Source organism: Apodemus sylvaticus, chromosome 6 (assembly GCF_947179515.1).
Source record: "Apodemus sylvaticus chromosome 6, mApoSyl1.1, whole genome shotgun sequence".
Taxonomy (NCBI): Eukaryota; Metazoa; Chordata; class Mammalia; order Rodentia; family Muridae; genus Apodemus; species Apodemus sylvaticus.
In genome coordinates this window covers 126,607,020-126,626,584 of record NC_067477.1, presented here as the reverse complement: position 1 = coordinate 126,626,584, position 19,565 = coordinate 126,607,020, and the positions used below count along the sequence as shown (strand labels likewise).

Sequence of the window (19,565 nt, the reverse complement as noted above, 5' to 3'; positions counted from 1 at the left end):
ATCGAGTTCCAGCTGCACTAAGCATACCTTCTCCCACTGAGGCCTGTCAGGACAGCCCAGCTAGGGGATCTAAAGGCAGGTAACAGAGTCAGAGACAGTACCCTCTTCATTTGTTAGGGGACCCACATGAAGACCAAGGTGCACATCTGCTACGTAGATGTGTAGAGGGTCTACATCCAGACCCTGCATACTCTTCAGTTGGAGATTCAGTACCCATGGGGGACTCCCCGTTCTCAGAGGAGAAGCGGAGGTGATAATGGAGAGAAGGGTTTGTGAGGGTGGGGCTGGGAGGAGAGTAGGGAAGGGGGCTGTGATAGGGATGTAAAGTGAGTAAATTAATTAATGAAGAAAAAAAAAGTTTTACAGCCGTGGTATCATTACACTTCAATGTGGAAAGACACTGGAAAATAACACTGATTATATACTGCATCTCTAATGTCACAGATGTAAAGAGAAAAGGGATAATTACACATCAGACACACTGAATGGGGCCTTTAAAAACATTTGTAACTGAATGTGGTGCCGCATTGTGTTCCCAATATTTGGTGGGGAGAGACAGAGAATTTGGAGTTCAAGGCCAGATTCAGCTGCATTGTGAGATAGAGTCTGCTGTGGTCTACATGAGCCCTGTCTCAAATCATTTTGACTGGCCAGTCAACATATTTGCTGAGTGGATTTTTTTTGTCTATAATTATCACATAGGTTTTATAATATTTTACCTAAAGTGATTCTTGAAGACAGCAGTGTAAGGTAGGGTGGACATTATACAGATAAATCATCCAAAGGTGTGACCAAGTGATGTGTACTTTCTAGTTTACAATGTATGCAACTTAGGGAAAAACTATATTTTAGCAAGAAAAGTGGATTATTTATTATTGGGATTTTTTCCCCTTCAGTTACATTATTTTTCTTAACATTTTATAGACTGGTTTTATGCAAGTATATATTTTTTCTTTTATTGATTATTTTATTTATTTACATTTCAAATGTTAACCCCCTTCCCAGTTTACCCTCCACATGCCCCATATTCCCATCCCCCCTGTTTCTAAGAGGGTGTTTTCCCATCCACCCCCCACTCCCACCTCACCACCCTAGCATTTTCCTGTGCTGGGGCATCAAGTCTCCACAGAAACAAAGGCCTCCCCTCTCACTGATGCCAGATAAGTCAGTTGTCTGCTACATATGTTGCTGGAGCCATGGACCCATCCATGTATATACTCTTTGGTTGGTGGTTTAGTCCATGGGAGCATTGGGGGGAGGTCTGGTTAGTTGATACTGTCGTTTATTTCCTATGGGGTTGCAATCGCCTTCAGCTCCTCAGTCCTTCCCCTAACTCTGCCATTGGGGTCTCCTCACCCAGTCCCGTGGTTGGATGACTGTGCATATCTGCATCTGTCTTAGTCATGTGCTGGCAGAGCCTCTCAGGGGGCAGCTATAACCCCCGTAAATGTACAGTTTGAATATTATTTATTTATGTATCTCTTATATATTACATCCCTACTGTAGTTTCTCCTCCCACCTCTCCTCCCAGTTCCTCTTCCCCATCATCCTCTCTATCCACTCCTCCTTAGTTTCCCTTCAGGAAAGAGCAGACCTCCCAGGGATATCAATGCAGCATGGCACGTGAAGGTTATGCAAATATATCTTAAGTAAAATGCTGTTCTTTTCTAAGTTTTAACAATTTATTAATTTATGTACATGTGCTTGCTGGCTTATGTGTATATCATGTAGGAAGGATGTCTGCAGAGGCTTAACACGGCATCTGATCTGCTAGAGCTTGACTTTCAGGCAGATGTGAGCCTGGGAAGCAAACTTTGGTCCTCTGAAAGAGTAGCGAACTCTGTGAACTGCTGGACTGTCTCCCCAACCTCACAGATGCCATTCTGATAGCATAGAGATAAACTACTGTAAAGGAGTGTGTGTTCTACATAATACTGCTCCCCACCCCACCTGTTGTGGCTCAGATGCTTTCTCAAGTGCTTACTTTTTTTTTCTTAGAAAGCAGTGCATACATGCAGATTTATAATAAATGATCAGAGCTAACATTTGGTAAGCAATTAACCTATGTCTGTAGTGCTATGAGTGTTTGAGTTATGATCTTATTTTTACTGTAATCTTGTGGATATTATGTTCCCATTTTACAAATAGGCAAATGTAAGTATAATCAACAGAGGTGGGATTCCAACCCACACTGGCACCCAGGTCTGAGAATCGTATCTCTGTATTTAATTTGGCTATTGTTGTGTACTATATTTAATTTTGTAGGTACTTTGTAATGGGATAAGTTCATAATCAAGCTTCCATTTTTAGTTCTTTTTTATTGTATTTACATTTGCTTGATTTTCTTTTCTTTTAATTAATATTCTTTTTCATGTGTAGTTCTTACTATATGCTTTGCCCCCCTTACTTTCTATTTACTACATTTGATTTCTATAGACTTGTAAATGACAATATTTCAGCGCGACCATACATCAACTTTTGATGTGTGGAAACTTCTCTGAATTTCCATTTACTGTATCATACGAGCTCTAGAGAACAGATCTCAGCATAGGTATTTTGGTAATGCTGCATTTTCTGTATGTATTACTGATGCGATCATCCTGAAAAAAATGTGTCGTATTTGTTTAAAGACTACATGTTATTATTTTTTAATTATGTATGTCTGTGTGTCTGAGTGTGTGTGTGGGCACATGATGTGTGCAGGTGCCAAAGGAGACCAGAGGTGTCAGTTCCCTCTGGAGATGGAGTTAACAGGTATTTGTAAGCTGCCTGACATGGGTGCTGGGAGTTGAACCCAGGTCTTCCGGATGAGCATCAAGTGCTGTTAACTACCGGGTCATCTCCCAGTCCCTGATGGTCATTTAAAAAAACCAAGGTCTTTCATTAGAAGCCTCTTAGAAGTAAGGCTTCCCAAGGATGAGTTTACCAGGTGAATGAACTTAAAGGGTCACAGCTGTAAGGACTGTCCTGACTTGTGATGCTGACAGGTTCACCTATGCAGCTCCCATCTGTTGCTGAGACGAGCGGCTGTAGCCTGTCTCCGTCAGCTCGCACAAAGAGAAGCAGCAGAAGTGTGTGAATACGCCATGAGCCTGGCGAAGAATGCAGGGGACAAAGAGATCAGCGGTGGTAGTGAGTTCTCTGATTGGATAATTCTCCTTTTTAAAAACTTTCATGGAGGGGAGGCTGCGATTGGAATGTAATGTGAATAAAAACATACATTATGGGAAAATCGTACATATCTTTAAGAGGTCAGAATAATCAGTTTGAGAAACCAGAGATTAACCATTAATCTCAGATTAAATTTTAATACTACAGTAAGCAAGTGGAGATCATAGTTAAAAGGTATTTCATACTGTTATGAGTCATGTGTAAGGCTTGGTCTTTAATATTGCTACCTATAGCATATAACATCGCACACAACTTTACTTGTGGAAATCCCTTTTCAGATGTCAACCCTTTTGCACCTGGAGTTAGTTCTCGCAGTGATATCCATTGCCGGCACCAGGGTGTTAATATAACAGACACGGGGCTTGAGGGACTTCTTTTTGGAATGCTAGATCGAGAGACAGATGGGAAACTCTGCTCTGATGTCCACGACACGCTGGGGCACATGCTCTCTTCACTGGCAGTCGAAAAGCTTTCCCACTGGCTAATGCTCTGCAAAGATGTCTTAGCAGCTTCTAGTGGTACGTACTTAAATGATGTTCTGAAAGCAATGAAGATAGTTTGCTTCTGATATATAAGCATAGATATACTTCTATTGAGCCTACTTTAAAAAATATTGATGACTTTCATTCACAGATTTCTATAAAATGTTGAAGGTTAAATTGTGGTATAAATTGAGATGATTTTGAAATATTTTAAACTCTTTTGAAAGTTCAGCTTAAATTTCTACATCTTAAAAATCTCATGCTATTCTGTTGTACAACTTTGCATATAATTCATTTTAAATATTCAAGTGAAGTGTAAGTACTAATAACTGTTGTGTCTTTCTTGGTTTCGGATAGAGAAGAAGCTTGTCAGGTTTGCTCTTTCAGAGAATGAGAGTTAACCGTCTTTCCAAAGCATCATCTCAGGACGGGTCGTGGTGCTCTTCTTTCCTGTTGTAGATCTGAGTGCAGCAACACTCTTAAGCAGTGGGAAAGACGAAGAATCTGAGAAGAAAGATGAGATGGATGACGACTCCATGTTCACCACACTAGGCGAGGAGGACAAATCAAAGCCTTTTGTGGCTCCTCGCTGGGCCACTCGGGTGTTTGCCGCAGACTGCCTGTGCCGAATCATCAACCTGTGTGAGAACGCAGACCAGGCTCACTTTGATCTTGCCTTGGCACGGTCTGCTAAACTACGAAACCCAAAAAGTAAGTGTAAAATCATTCTTCTTTTCCTGGAAGTCTTTGATAGGTTTGAGATAGTTCACCTGTCTGAGTCATGCTTTAGGCGGTGCATTTTATTTATTGCAAGTTGCCTCACCTGGACCGTAAGTGTCTGTCCCTGTATACTACTTGTTTGTATTTAGAATATTTGTGTATATTTAGATATCTGTGTATATTCTTTCAACCATGTTAGAATAACAAGGCTTGCAGCTTACGTTTCCTCAGGACATAATCCTCAGTTTAACACTTATTTGATTTCCAGAGTGGTTGGATCTGCTTGCAATCCCACCAGCAGTGGAGGAGTGTTCCTCTTTCTCCACATCCTCGCCAACACCTGCTGTCTACTGAGTTTTTAATCTTAGCCATTCTGACTGGTGTGAGTTGAAATCTCAGGGTTGCTTTGATTTGCATTTCCCTAATGACTAATGATGTTGAAAATTTCTTAAGGTTCTTCTCTGCCATTCTAAATCCTTCAGCTGAAAATTCTTTGTTTAGCTCTGTACCCAATATTTTAATAGGGTTATTTGGCTCTCTGGAGCCTAACTTCTTGACTTCTTTGTATATATTGGATATTAACCCCTGTCGGATATAAGGTTTGTGAAGATATTTCCCAATTTTTTGGTTGCCGTTTTGTTCGAATGACAGTGTCCTTTGCCTTACACAAACTTTGCAATTTTATGAAGTCCCATTGGTCAATTCTTGATCTTAGAGCATAAGCTATTGGTGTTCTGTTTAGGATATTTTATCCTTGGCCCACGTTCTCAAGGGTCTTCCCCAGTTTCTGTTCTATTAGTTTCAGTGAGTCTGGTTTTATGTGGAGGTCCTTGATCCACTTGGACTTGAGCTTAGTACAAGGAGATAAGAATGGATCGATTTGCATTCTTCTGCATGCTGACCTTCAGTTGAACCAGCACCATTTGATGAAAAGGCTATCTTTATTCCACTGGATGGTGTTAGCTCCTTTGTCAAAGATCAAGTGACCATAGCTGTGGGGGTTCATTTCTGGGTCTTCAGTTCTATTCCATTGATCTACCTGCCTGTCACTGTATCAATGCCATACATATTTTAACACTACTGCTCTGTAGTACTGCTTGAGGTAAGGGATTCTGATTCCCCCAGAAGTTCTTTTACTGTTGAGAATAGTTTTAGCTATCCTGGGTTTTTTGTTATTACAGATAAATTTGAGAATTGCTCTTTCTAACTCTATAAAGGACTGAGTTGGGGTTTTGATGGGGATTGCATTGATTCTGTGTATTGTTTTTGGAAAGATGGCCATGTTTACTATATTAATCCTGCCAATCCAAGAGCATGGAAGATTTTTTTTCATTTTCTGAGGCCTTCTTCAATTTCCTTCTTCAGAGACCTGAAGTTTTGTCCTCCAGATTTTTCACTTGTTTGGTTAGAGTCACACCAAGATACTTTATATTTTTTGTAGCTATTGTGAAGGGTGTCATTTCCCCAATTTCTTTCTCAGCCTGCTTATCATTTGAGTATAGGAAGACTACTGATTTGCTTGAGTTGATTTTATAACCAGCCACTTTGCTGAAGTTGTTTATCAGCTGTAGGAGTTTTATGGTGTAGTTTTTTTCAGTCACTTAAGTATACTATCATATCATTTGCAAATAGTGATAGTTTGACTTCTTCCTTTCCAATTTGTATCCCTTTGACTTCCTTATGTTGTCTAATTGCTCTAGATAGAACTTCAAGTACTATGTTAAAAAGATATGGAGAGAGGGGGCAGCCTTGTCTAGTCTCTGATTTTAGATTGCTTCAAGCTTCTCTTCATTTAGTTTGATGTTGGCTACCGGTTTGCTGTATATTGCTTTTACTGCATGTTTAGGTATGGGCCTTGAATTCCTGTTCTTTCCAAGACTTTTAGCATGAAAGGATGCTGAATTTTGTCATGATTTTTCAGCATCTAATGAAATGACCACGTGGTTTTTTTCTTTGAGTTTTTTTATGAAGTGGATCACATTGATAGATTTCTGTATATTGAACCATCCCTGCATTCTGGGATGAAGCCTACTTGATCATGGTGAATAATCGTTTTGATGTGTTTTTGGATTCGATTGGCAAGAATTTTATTGAGTATTTTTGCGTCAACATTCTTAAGGGATATTGGCCTGTAGTTCTCCTTCTTTGTTGGATCTTTGTGTGGTTTTGGTATCAGTGTTATTGTGGCTTTGTAGAACGAGTTGGGTAGTGTTCCTTCCATTTCTATTTTGTGGAATAATTTGAGGAGTATTAGTATTAGGTCTTTTTTGAAGGTCTGATAGAATTCTGCACTAAAACCATTTGTTCTTGTGCTTTGTTTGGTTGACAGATTTTCTATGACCCCTTTTATTTCTTTAGAAGTTATGGGACTGTTTAATTGATCTATTTGATCCTGATTTAATTTTGGTATTTGGTATCTGTGTAGGAAATTGTTCATTTCCTCCAGATTTTCCAGTGTTTCGTATAGACTTTTGTAGTAGGATCTGATGATTTTTTGAATTTTCTCCATTTCTGTTGTTATATCTCCCTTTTCATTTCTAATTTTGTTAATTTGGATACTGTCTCTGTGCCCTTTGGTTAATCTGGCTAAGGGTTTATCTATCTTGTTGATTTTCTCAAAGAACCAGCTCCTAGTTTTGTTGATTCTTTGTATGATTCTCTTTATTTCTATTTGATTGATTTCAGCCCTGAGTTTGATGATTTCCTTCTACTCCTCCTGGGTGAATTAGCTTCTTTTTGTTCCACCACTTTCAGATGTGTGGTTAAGCTGCTAGTGTATGCTCTCTCCAGTTTCTTTTTGGAGGCACTCGGGGCTATCAGTTTTCCACTTAGCACCATAAAATTCGGTATGTTTTGCCTTCATTTTCATTAAATTCTAAAAAGTCTTTGATTTCTTTCTTTATTTCTTCTTTGGCCAAGGTATCATTGAGTAGAGCATTGTTCAGCCTCCATGTGTATCTGGGCTTTCTATTGTTTTTGTTGTTATTGAAGACCACTTGTACTCCATAGTGATTTGATAGGAGGCATGGGATTATTTCCATCTTCTTATATTTGTTGAGGTCTGTCTTGTGACCAATTATATGGTTGATTTTGGAGAAGGTACCATGAGGTGCTGAGAAAAAGGTGAATTCTTTTGCTTTAGGATGAAATGTTCTCTCTATATCTGCTAAATCCGATTGGTCCAATGCTTCAATTAGTTTCACTGTGTCCTTGTTTAGTTTCTGTTTTCTTTATCTGTCCACTGAGGAGAGTGGAGTGTTGAAGTCCCCCACAATTATTGTGTTAGGTGCCATGTGTGCTTTGAGGTTTAGTAAAGTTTCTTTTACGAATGAGGGTGTGTGTTCTCATAGAGTCTGCATGAGATCTGCCCAGGATCTTCTAGCTTTCATGGTTTCTGGCGAGAAGTCTGGTGTAATTCTGATAGTTCTTTCTTTATATGCTACTTGGCCTTTTTCTCTTACTGCTTTTAATATTCTTTCTTTATTTAGTACATTTGGGGTTTTGACTAGTAAGTGATGCGAGGAATTTCTGTTCTGGTCCAGTCTGTTTGGAGTTCTATAGGCTTCTTGTATATTCATGGGCAACTCTCTCTTTAGGTTAGGGAAGTTTTCTTCCATAATTTTGTTGAAGATATTTGGAGGTCCTTTAAGTTGTAAAACTTCACTCTCATCTATACCTATAATCCTTAGGTTTGGCCTTTTCATTGTGTCCTGGATTTCCTGGATGTTTTGAGTTACAAGCTTTTTGCATTTTGCATTTTCTTTCACTGTTGAGTCCATGGTTTCTATGGTATCTTTGGCATCTGAGATTCTTTCTTCTATCTCTTGTATTCTGTTGTTGATACTTGGGTTTATGGCCCCTGATTTCTTCCCAAGGTTTTCTATCTCCAACGTTGTCTCCCCTTGTGATTTCTTAGTTGTTTGTACTTCTGTTTTTAGATCCTGGATGGCTTTGCTCAGTTCCTTCACTTGTTTTTTTTGTATTTTCTTGTATTTGTTTAATATATTTTTGTGTTTCCTCTTTCACGACTTTTGTCTGTTGACTCAATTTCTCCTGCATTTCTTTAAGTAATTTTTGTGTTTCCTCTTTATTGGTTTCTATCTGTTGACCCCTATTCTCCTGAATTTCTTTAAGTGATTTTTGTGTTTCCATTGTAAGGGCCCCTAACTTATACATGTTTCCCTGTATTTCTTCAAGAGACTTATTTATGTCCTTTTTGTGCTCCTCTAACAGTATCATGACCAGTGATTTTAAATCCAAATCTTGTTTTTCTGGTGTGTTGGGGTATCCAGGACTTGCTGTTGTTGTGGAATTGGGTTCAGATGCTGCCATATTGCCTTGATTTCTGTTCCTGTGTTTGCTTTTTGCCATCTGGTTATCTCTGAGGTTAGTTAGTGACAGCAGTCACTGGCTGTTGCTTGAACCTCCTGTGGGCCTGTAAGGCTATTTCCACACTGCTGGATGACTGGGTTTCCCCTGGCACAGATTGCTGATGTGCTGCTCTACTGTTTGGTTTTGTTGAAGCCCTAGTGTGTCCTGCCAAAGAAATGCTATACTCGGGTTGTCTCTGTGTACCTGGTGTTGCCTTTCTGGTCTGCCCTGTAGTAAAGATGGTAGGCGCTGCGTGGACCCCCTCCAAGAGCTGATCACTCTGTAGGGCCAACAGTCCCGGATAGGGCTTGTTGCTGGGTTTCAAATGCTTTGCTGATGGTGGTTCTCGAATGCCCCCCCCCACCACCACCACCGAATACCCTGCTCCTGTCTGTTCTTGAGTGAGTTTCAGGGAGTAGGATCTTCCCCGTGTCAGATGTGTCACAGGTCTACCACATCCGATGGAAAGGGGCAGTGGCAATTAATCTGCTCCTGCTGGTTCTCTAGAGAGTATTAGGTAGTGGGATCTTCCCTGTGTCAGATATGGCACAGGTCTCTGCCTGAGCTGGCTGCTTGGTCCCAGGAGCCAAGATGGTGGCGACCTTGGACCACTGGGCTCCGTCTAACCAGGAGACCCTCTGCAGGTCAGACTCCTCCTTGGCTGAGCAGCTGGAGCCAAGATAGTGGCTGGAGACCTCAGACCGTGGGGCTTGTCTAACTGCAGGACCCTCTGCACGTGAGACACTCCCCACAGGATGTGTGCCCAGGCAGCTGTAGAGCTGCCCTGCACCCTGGAGGGAAAGGAACCCAGGCAGGCTGTGTCCTGGGCAATCCTTCACTCTGGTGCCCTCTGCGTACCTGGTTGAGCTGCCTGTGCAAGATGGTGGCTGGCGACCTCAGACCGTGGGGCTCATCTAACTGCGGGACCCTCTGCAGGTCAGGCTCTTCCCTGGCTGAGCAGCTGGTGCCAGGATGGTGGCTGGCGACCTCCGGGAAGATTCTTAATAGAAAGGTTGTTCGTGGGCTAGAGTGGTGGCTTGATGGTTAAAGGCACTTGCTGCTCTTGTAGAGGACCCAGATTCAATGCTTAGACTATCAAATGACTGACGAATGCTTGTCACTCTAGTGCCAGAGACTCTGATGCCCTCTTGTAGCCTCTGTGGCCCTCCATGGGGATGCATTACCTATTCCATCTAAGAGGAGAATGTTCTTATATGCAGAGACTGTTCACAGTATGGTACTGTGATTCCTCCATGTACTCTGCATGTACTCTTTGCTTCATGGTACTTCACAGCTATGACTGGATGGTAAGATGGTCTCACAGGACTCAGCTTAGGTTCCAATATGAAACATGAGCCAACTCTGACTGAAAAATTGCAAACCTGGTACTTGTGCTTTCCAGGTCCTTCTGGTAGCATCCTCATCTCCTGGTCTTCCTGCACACTGCACTTTAGCTATAGGATTGATCACTCCTAGACTGCAATAAACCTCCCAGCCCCTAATTCCCCTTTATATTTCCACCCTTTACATACTCATCTTAGATTTTAGGAGAAAGGTAGAAGGGTTTATGGGCGGAGACTGTTAGGAAGGCAGCTCTCATTTCAGGTATAATTGCTTGATCTGGAGTTTGACAGATTCCTAGATTTTGTGAATTAGGTGGCAGAGGATACAAGGAGAATTATTGTCTTTTATTCTTCCATTTATTTCTTTATTTATTTCTTTATTGTCTTGTTATTTATATTTTGTTTATTTGCATTTATATAGCATGAGTAGACCCATTTTAATTCAGATCCTCCTGTCTGGGACTCTCCCCCAAACTCTGTCAGGGGCTTATTACACCTCACAAGGCTGGTTGCTTGTTTTAACCTCCTTTAGAAGGGAGCTTTGGAGACCTCTAGCCACATTCTCTTCTTCTCTCTTTATTTTCAGTGCCTACCACCAACAATACACTCTTTAAACTTTAAATGTTAAATTTTGTTTTTAAAGATAGGAACTTGAGGAAACCTGTCTTGTTAACCTTTCAATAGTAACAACAAAATCCAATTTAAATAACTCTTTGGGTGTGGGGTGAGTCACTGAGTTGCCAGGACTTCAGAAGACTGCCTTCAGTCCTCTGGCCTAGAGCACGTGAGTGTGATCATTTCTTCTAGTGTCTGTTCCCTGTATTTTAAGTTCACTGATCTTTGTACCTAGCTTGTCCTCATGTCACCCAGCATCTTTCTTGTTATACTGTATGCCTGCTGGCCTCGCACTCTCTCCCGCCCCATCACAGTCATGCTCCCCTTTATGTGTGTCAGTGTACAGTGCCTGTAATTACTTGCCTGCCAAGTCTGTGATCTCTGTCATATCTAAACCAGTTTCTGGTCCTTTCTTTCTGCTAGGAGCTGGCTTCTCTACGTCTTTATGTTCTTGGCACTTTGTCCTCAGATGCTGGGCATTGTAAATGCTGTGAAGCTTGTGCTAGGTTTTGCTTTTCCTTTAAATTGTGCTGACCTTTGTCCTGAGATGTAGTAAAATCATTGCACTTTGCATCGTTTGAATTCTTTTGAGATTTGCTTTTAAGCAAGCTCTAGGGTTACCTTTGGCCTGGTGCTAAAAGTTCAAGACTTTAGCACCCATTCTGTTCTCATAAAAAGTCTTTAAAAATAATTTTGTAACTAAATTTCCTGACTACACACTGTTTTTCTACAATAGGGATTGTCGGGCCTGTGATCATAATGCACCCAGAGCTGTGTTTTGTAAATAGTTTACTGGAATTCATCACACTCGTTTCTATAGCATTGTCTATTGTATTCTGTAAGTTCTTTCTGGCTGCTTTCATAGTGTAGCAGCAGAGTTGACTAATTGCCTTAGAGATAATATGGCCTGCCAAGCCAAAAATAGTATGTGACCCTTTACAGAAAAGTTCTGCCAGTGTCTATTCTGAGAGAATTACAAGCCCATTTGGGAAAGCCATGTTAATCGTGTATTTTGCTTCAGCTGTCAAATGTATATCCTGTAGTTGTCTGTGTTCGAGTGCTATTAAAGGTCTGCTGCTGCTCTGGGACACTTGAGTTTGATGTTTTAGACATTGTGGATCATAAGTGCTTTATCGAATTGTTTCATATTTTTATGCATTGCACTAGTCTGGGTGAACTTTCCCTTCTACAGTCTGTTTTCCTTTGCAGATGACCTCTTAGTATTGCATCTCTCTGACCTGATTCGAATGGCATTCATGGCTGCAACTGATCATAGCAACCAACTGCGAATGGCCGGGCTCCAGGCGCTGGAAGACATTATCAAGAAATTTGCATCTGTGCCTGAGCCAGAATTTCCAGGTCATGTGATCCTGGAGCAGTATCAAGCTAATGTAAGTTTTGTGGCTTATTATCGACTAAGTGAAGTTTGCCAGGGTCAGTAAAGGAGGGATTGCCGGCTCTTCTCATATGGAACTCCTCAAAGCTTTGTGGTCTGTTTCAAAGCTTCAGTCAACCTACAACTGGAGAAGGGTCAAACTGTTGTAACTATTTAATCTGTGAGAGCGTATTCATGGTAAAGCTAGAATAGAAATTCCAGCCTTGCTTTCCAGTCTGTGCTTAGATGTTTATCCATGTCATGCCCTGCCATTTAAATGATAAAAGTCCCTTTATTCACACAAGTGCTGCAGATTTGCAGGCTATGAGACCGTGCCTCAAAAAAAAAAAAAAAAAAGAAAAGAAACCAAAGCAAGTATCAATACTCCTATCTGTTTTTAGAAATGATGATTATTATTTACATCTGTTTATGAGTGGTCTGTCTTCCTGTATGTTTGCATGACAGAAGAGGGCATCACATCCTCCTTATAGATGGTTCTAAGCCACCATGCAGTTGCTGGGAATTGAACTCAGGACCTCTGGAAGGGCAACCAGTGTTTTAACCACTGAACTATCTCTCCAGCCTCTCAAATCTTTCTATTTAGAAATAATTTCAAATATTTAGGAAAAATTCTACATTCTAAATCTAAAATCATTTGTATCCTTTCCCCATGTTTGTCTGTTGCTCATTTTGATTTATCTGTTTTTTTTTTTTCCTGGATTCTGGTTTTTTTGAGACAGGGTTTCTCTGTATAGCCCTGGCTGTCCTGGAACTCACTCTGTATACCAGGCTGGCCTTGAACTCAGAAATCCACCTGCCTCTGCCTCCCAGAGTGCTGGGATTACCGGCATGCGCCACCACCAACTGGCTTTTTTGTTTGTTTGTTTGTTTTTTGGGGGGGGGATTTATCTGTTTGAAAGAGACTCTCTTCCTCCGTCTTTCCTGCTGTGCCTTTTCCTCTTTCCACAGACACACATATGCACATACTGTTTTTTCCTAAGTCATTTCAAACTATTTTAGTCTGTAAAATGTTACCCTGGAGCCATTTGAACTGTATTTCCAAAGGATAAGAACGTTGTCTTATGTAACCACAGAACAGTTATTATTTGCTGTTAGTTCAGTATTGACTACTTGCTTTTATTAAGTCTGTCACACCTTTAGTCATTGAACAGAACTTTTGATTGTCTCCAGACACTACTGTGTAAACAATGGAGTGACTGTTGGTTGAAATCTCAACATAGCAGTAGACTTCTTACAATGTCTTTATTCAGCCTACATATGTTACACCTCATCATCTCTGATATGATTCTGGCCTTCATAGCTGATGCTGGCTTCCTTAAAACTAAAGCTTGTTTGTATTCCTTTACTTATTGATATAGTGATAATAGGAAAGCTTACTAACATCATAATCTTACCTTTTATTGTGTGTACAGTGAGAATGAATACATGTGTCAGAGAGAGGGAGTTGTATACACACATAAATTATTGAATGGTGTCAGAAGACAGTCTTCGAGAGTCAGTTCTGCCCCCCCTCCCAATGGTTCTCAGCAATCGAACTCAGAGTGTCTAGATTGTTTGGCAGCTGCTTTTACCCACTGCTTTTTACCCATCCCTAAAAAGCAATACTTTTGAGGTGAGATGGTTTTGAGGTGTTTTCGTGCCTCTTAATTTTTATTATTCCTTAGTTAGCTAAAGAACTTGATCCACTTACATGAAATTTACCCAATAAATAAATAAATGCTATTAGAAATATGTTTAGAAATTAAATATAGGGGTGTGGAAGAAACACAAAAACCAACAGTCTGCACATATCTTTGATTACATATGACTGTATCAGAAAATCCCATTTACTGTTAAACAGAAAAAAAAAAGGAAACAAGCTTGTCCTTTGGGGATTCTTCCCATATAGATTTGATATTGATAACTTGCTAAGAAGCAAAGTTATATTTAATCTCACTGTAAATAAAGGGGATAAGGAGGAGGTGATAAAGAAGAAAGGGACATAGATGTGTATTTGGTGTTTATTTTTAAAGATTTATTTATTTGTTATATGTAAGTACTCTGTAGCTGTCTTCAGATACCCCAGAAAGTATATCAGATCTCATTACAGTTTAGCTATCATGAGGATTTGAACTCAGGACCTTTGGAAGAGTGGTCAGTGCTCTTAACCACTGAGCCATCTCACTAGTCCTTGTGTATTTGGTATTTTAACCTCCAATGACTCAACAGGCTTTCTGTTTACTAGTTGTCTCTAAAATAAAAATTTGCTCATTTTTCTAGGTGGGAGCTGCCCTAAGACCAGCCTTTTCACAAGATACGCCATCAGACATAATAGCAAAAGCTTGTCAGGTAAGAAGAAAGCAGGCTTTCTATAGCTGCCTTCTGTAAATTCCTAGAAGTCTTAGATTTTACTTAAAGGGAGAAAAATCAAATAGTTGCAAACACTATTGAAATACAGTAGTGTTCATTCCTTTTTTATAAATTTTCAAATAAAATCATTCATTCATTCATCCATCTGTTCATTCATTCAGTTGTCTGATCTGTGTGAGGCACTGCGCTCATATGGAGGGCAGGACAACTTGTAGGTGTCAGCCGTCTCCTCCACTGTGTGATTCCCACACAGGTCACCATTCTGACCGAGGGCGGGCACCTGCCAGCTGAGCCATCTCGCTGCCCCTCCTCATCTTGTCTCCTATTTTATTCTATAGGAAATGTAAAATAGTAGGCGTTAATCACACTCCTTTTTTGTCATAGCTCAGGATTCGACTTTGGATCCTCAGCTACTATATTATGTCCAAGTGAACAGACCTGTAAACATCTTAAGGGGAGCCAAAATAAACATAAAATATAAAATTTGTGATAACAAAGGAGTGTATCAACAGTTAGGGCACTAGACATTATTGACCATAGGTTATGAGAATTCCTGGATTCCTGGAAAGAGCTGCACATTATGGAAGTGGCATTGTACCATCTGTCCATGAGAGGTGGTCTCGAATTGTCCCATCTGCAGGGAGAGAGCCACCCAAGCACACGTGTCCTACCCCTGTGCTAAGGGCCTTCCTCTCCCATGTCTCCCCGAGGAAGGATTCCTGCACTGAGTTCCAATCTTTTCAAAAATGGCATTCTTTGTGTGCACAGCATTGAACAGAGCTGTCTCCTCCGCAGTCTTCTGGAGAGCAGAGCCATGGCCCTCATCTTTGCTTGGGATCCATAGGCACACTGCCTGCGACTGCCCTCAGCAGTGCCCAGCATGAAGTTCTTTATTCTTGTGGTTGAATGGTTAACTCCATGTCATTGAGTTGGTGTCTCTGGTACTTCTTGCTCTTTAGGGGAATTAAGTCCTTCCACAGACAGTACGGCACAGAGAGAAGAGGATCATTGCTGTAAGGGGTAGATCTTTGCTTTGTGGTTGAAGTGTTGGGGTGAAGGCAATCCTTTGGGACACTAACAAACAAGTATTGAAAGTAGTCATGTGCAATTTTCCGTTTGATGATGGCGTTGTGAGCACATCACAGCACTCGGTCCTCCCACAAAGCTGCTGAGTGCTGGAATAGTGAAAGCCCCTAGAATTTCGTCTCCCAGGGAGCGGTGTGAAGGCTCCTAGTGTTGAGTTCCCTGGAACTTGCTTGTTGTTGGCACAAGTCGCTTTTTCTATAATGGTTATTGTTTCCTGGTAGCAGGTTCAAATGTCTGGCCTCCTTTCCACTTGCACAAGGAAACTTAGTGTGGAACTGGTGAGACAGTGAGTTGCACATTCTTTTACTTTATAAAGGAAGGAGCAGCTTACAAGGTTCTTGTTTGTTGGTGAGAATAACATCACTTCAGAGGCTTCTAATCAGGGTAATCTATCTGTTGGCAGACCGGAAAAAGCTTTACCTGTAGGACACTGGCTGTTTCCGTGAGGCCGAAAAACAGTCAGTTAAAGCCAGAGCAGAGTCACAGACAGACACAGTGTACCTTAAATATTTCACTTGAGCCTAAAGTGCAAAATATGTACACTTGCTTGCTTGGTGTGGGGCCAAGGTCTTTTCTCTGAATATGGTTTTGTTGACTCTTCATTGTCTTTCTTTACACACAAATCCATAAAGCATTACTTGCATTTTCCAGGTATAAAATCCTCTTAAAAACCCACTTACATTTTTATTTCTGTATGTGTGTGTGTATGCTCGCATACATGTGGGTGGCCACAGATGCTAAAAGAGGGTATCATTTCTCCTGGAGCTATACTAGAGTTCTGGGCAGTTGAGAGCTGCCTGACAGAGCTGCTGAGAACCAAACTCTGGTCTTCTTCAAGAGAGCAAGGGCTCCTAAGCACTGAGCCATCCCTTCAGCCCCTAGATGAGTGGTTCTCAGCCTTCTAACGCTGTGGCCCTTTAATTCAGTTCCTCATGTTGTGGTGACCCCAACCATAACATTATTTTCAGAGCTACTTCCTAACTAATTTTGCTGGTATGAGTCATAATGGAAAATATTTTTGGAGATAGAGGACTGTCAAAATGGATGGGACCCACAGGTTGAGAACAGCTGCCCTAGACTCCTTAAAGAAGAGGAAGTAGGAAGGTGTTTTGCAAAGAAAGTTTAGAGCCACATTTCTGGTGTTCACGAAATTCCCTGACTTTTAGTTACATTTCAACCTAATTGCACAAACGTCCTGTATCTCCAGGATGTTTACTTCTGTAGGAATCAACTTCTTTATTTCTTCTGACACTCTTATTATATTGCATGTCATTTTGAACTTGGTATTTGCAGAACTATTTTAGTGGGGAATTTATCTTGCCAGAAGTATGCCTTTAATAGCAATGTTTTTAAGTGCTCTTATTTTTACTAAACATAGTTTTCAGTTTTTGAAAATAAGTTTTTCTTTATTATTATTATTATTATTATTTTCTAAATTCTTTGTTTATATTTCAAATGTTTTTCCCTTTCCAGGCTCCCCTCTCCCCATATGTCCCATAAGCTCTCTTCTCTCCACCCATTCCCCAATCACCCCCCTCCCATTTCTCTGTCCTGGTACTCCCCTACAATGCTGGATCAAGACTTTCCAGGATCAGGGCCCTCTCCTTACTTCTTCATGGGAGTCATTTGATATGCTGATTGTGTCTTGGGTATTCAGAGCTTCTGGGCTAGTTAATATCCACTTATCAGTGATTGCATTCCATGTATATTCTTTTTTGATTGGGTTACCTCACTTAGGATGATATTTTCCAGTTCCAACCATTTGCCTAAGAATTTTATGAATTCATTGTTTTTAATTGCTGAGTAGTATTTCATTGTGTATATATACCACATTTTCTGTATCCATTCCTCCATTGAGGGATATCTGGGTTCTTTCCAGCTTCTGGCTATTATAAATAAGGCTGCTATGAACATAGTGGAGCACGTGTCCTTATTGCATGCCGGGGAATCCACTGGGTATATGCCCAGGAGAGGTATAGCAGGGTTCTCCGGAAGTGTCATGTCCAGTTTTCTGAAGAAACATCAGCCTGATTTCCATAGTAGTTGTACCATCTTGCAGTCCCACCAGCAGTGGAAGAGTGTTCCTCTTGCTGCACATCCTCGCCAACACGTGCTGTCTCCTGAGTTTTTAACCTTAGGCATTCTGACTGGTGTGAGGTGAAATCTCAGGGTTGTTTTGATTTGCATTTCCCTAATGACTAATGATGTTGAGAATTTTTTTTAAGGTGCTTCTCGGCCATTTGAACTTCTTCAGGTGAAAATTCTTTGTTTAGATCTCTAGCCCATTTTTAATAGGCTTATTTAGTTCCCTGGGGTCTAACTTCTTGAGTTCTTTGTATATATTGGATATTAGCCTTCTATTGGATGTAGGGTTGGTGAACATCTTTTCCCAATTTGTTGGTTGCCATTTTGTCCTTTTGACAGTGTCCTTTGCCTTACAGAAACTTTGTAATTTTATGAAGTCCCAATAAGATTTTAAGCAAATAAAGTTGTTGATGTAAGTATTTGGTCAGTTTTTAAGGTTTTAAACCTTAAAAGTCCATCAGCTATGATTTGAATCCCAAATACTCCAGAAACCTAGAATGGTTTTATAATCTTTTTGGTAGCAAAACCTGAGCTTACAACACTTATTTGCCCCTGAAGCTGGATGAGGTTTTAGTCTTCATTTGTCTCTGAGTGATTTCTAATGAGTTCTCTATTACAATGTCCATGTATCCACAGTGTGCTTCACCCCCGACCCTTTCCACTGTGTTCCTCAAGTGGTTCCTTTGTCCATTTTACCCAGAAGTCGTGGGCGTGAGCAGAGTTGCCAAAGCTGGCGCTGCCCAGGCCTCTTCCTGGTTGGCATCCTTCTGTTGACTTCAGTGTCTGTCCTCAGTGCGTTTCCTTTATTTCCCTGGGTTTCCATTTCTTTCTCTTGCTCTACTTACCCCTTCAGTATACCTACTTCCTCTCTTGTCTTGGTAGAGGACTTTAAGATATTCTCTTCCTGAACAAATCTGCCTCCTAATCTTACTTTAGTTATTGCCTTCGTGTGGAAGTTTCTGGTCTTATGTGGTTACCTTCCACTTGCGTCTAGAACAGAGTTTCCAGCTGTCTTGTGGATCTTTTAGTGTTAGGTACAACTCACATGTGAAAGTGTTAGGAATCAAACTTATGCTGACTTGTTTCTGCTGAACATTTCCTAGGTTTTAGCTGTACTCCTGATGGTGGTGCCACCTTCCTTCTGTTCTTCAAGGTTGGAGCTCTGACTCCCCAACCCCAGTCTCAGTATCCACGCCCGCCATACATGGTTTCTCACTTTGCATTCTTGGAGTCCTGTCTCCAAGGTTACCTTGGCTATTATTCCCAGGTCCATCCACGTCATGCATGTCTCTTGCAGTGCTGTAGAGACATGGAACTGAATGTGCTATTTATTGTCCTGTATACTTTTTTTAAAGTATAAATCTAATGGCAAGGATCCTTGGCAACTCAGTACCATCATCCGATTTAGTCATGGGATTCGGCAGTTTCATCCTGTCTGACCTCAGCTTTCCCGGTCTTCACTTCTTCCTCACCCCACACCCTGGTGTCTTTATAATCAAGCTCTCCTGATGTCTGAGACTCTTCTCTCCTTCCTAGCGATAAGTGCGTTTATAAACTCTGTACTTATAACTTTGACTTTTCTTTTTCCCTGTTACAAAAGTCTTTCATGATAAGTAATTTGATAGTTTGATAGTAAATAGGTAATTGTTGAAGAAGTTTTCAAGTAGAAAACCACTTATTTTAAATTTTTCATTAAATAGTGGAAAAATAGAATCTGGACATGGTGGCACAAACTTGTAATTCCTGTACTTAGGAGATGAGTTCAGAGCCACCCTGTAGTGCATGGCAAAGCCCTGTCTCAGACAAACAGAGTGGAAACTCAGTGCTGCTCTGTTTTCTGCAGGGGGATGGAATGAGCCCTTTTATTCTCTGTGCAGGGATATGAGGAAATCCATCCCACTCTCCTCTGTTCAGTTACTCCGTACACTGTAACTTCCGCTGTTCCTA

The 19,565-nt window shown here is 40.8% G+C and overlaps 1 protein-coding gene across 2 annotated transcripts in view; it reads left to right on the top strand.

Annotated features, from left to right (window-relative positions):
* Positions 1–19,565, top strand: part of Heatr5b (HEAT repeat containing 5B) — an 87,087-nt gene that overhangs the window by 46,397 nt on the left and 21,125 nt on the right. For both annotated transcript variants that reach the window (XM_052186397.1, XM_052186398.1), the window contains exons 22-26: positions 2,988–3,132; positions 3,450–3,689; positions 4,113–4,364; positions 11,912–12,093; positions 14,358–14,426. In XM_052186397.1, the coding sequence (XP_052042357.1) occupies positions 2,988–3,132; positions 3,450–3,689; positions 4,113–4,364; positions 11,912–12,093; positions 14,358–14,426 (888 nt within the window). The remainder of the gene's footprint in view (positions 1–2,987; positions 3,133–3,449; positions 3,690–4,112; positions 4,365–11,911; positions 12,094–14,357; positions 14,427–19,565) is intronic.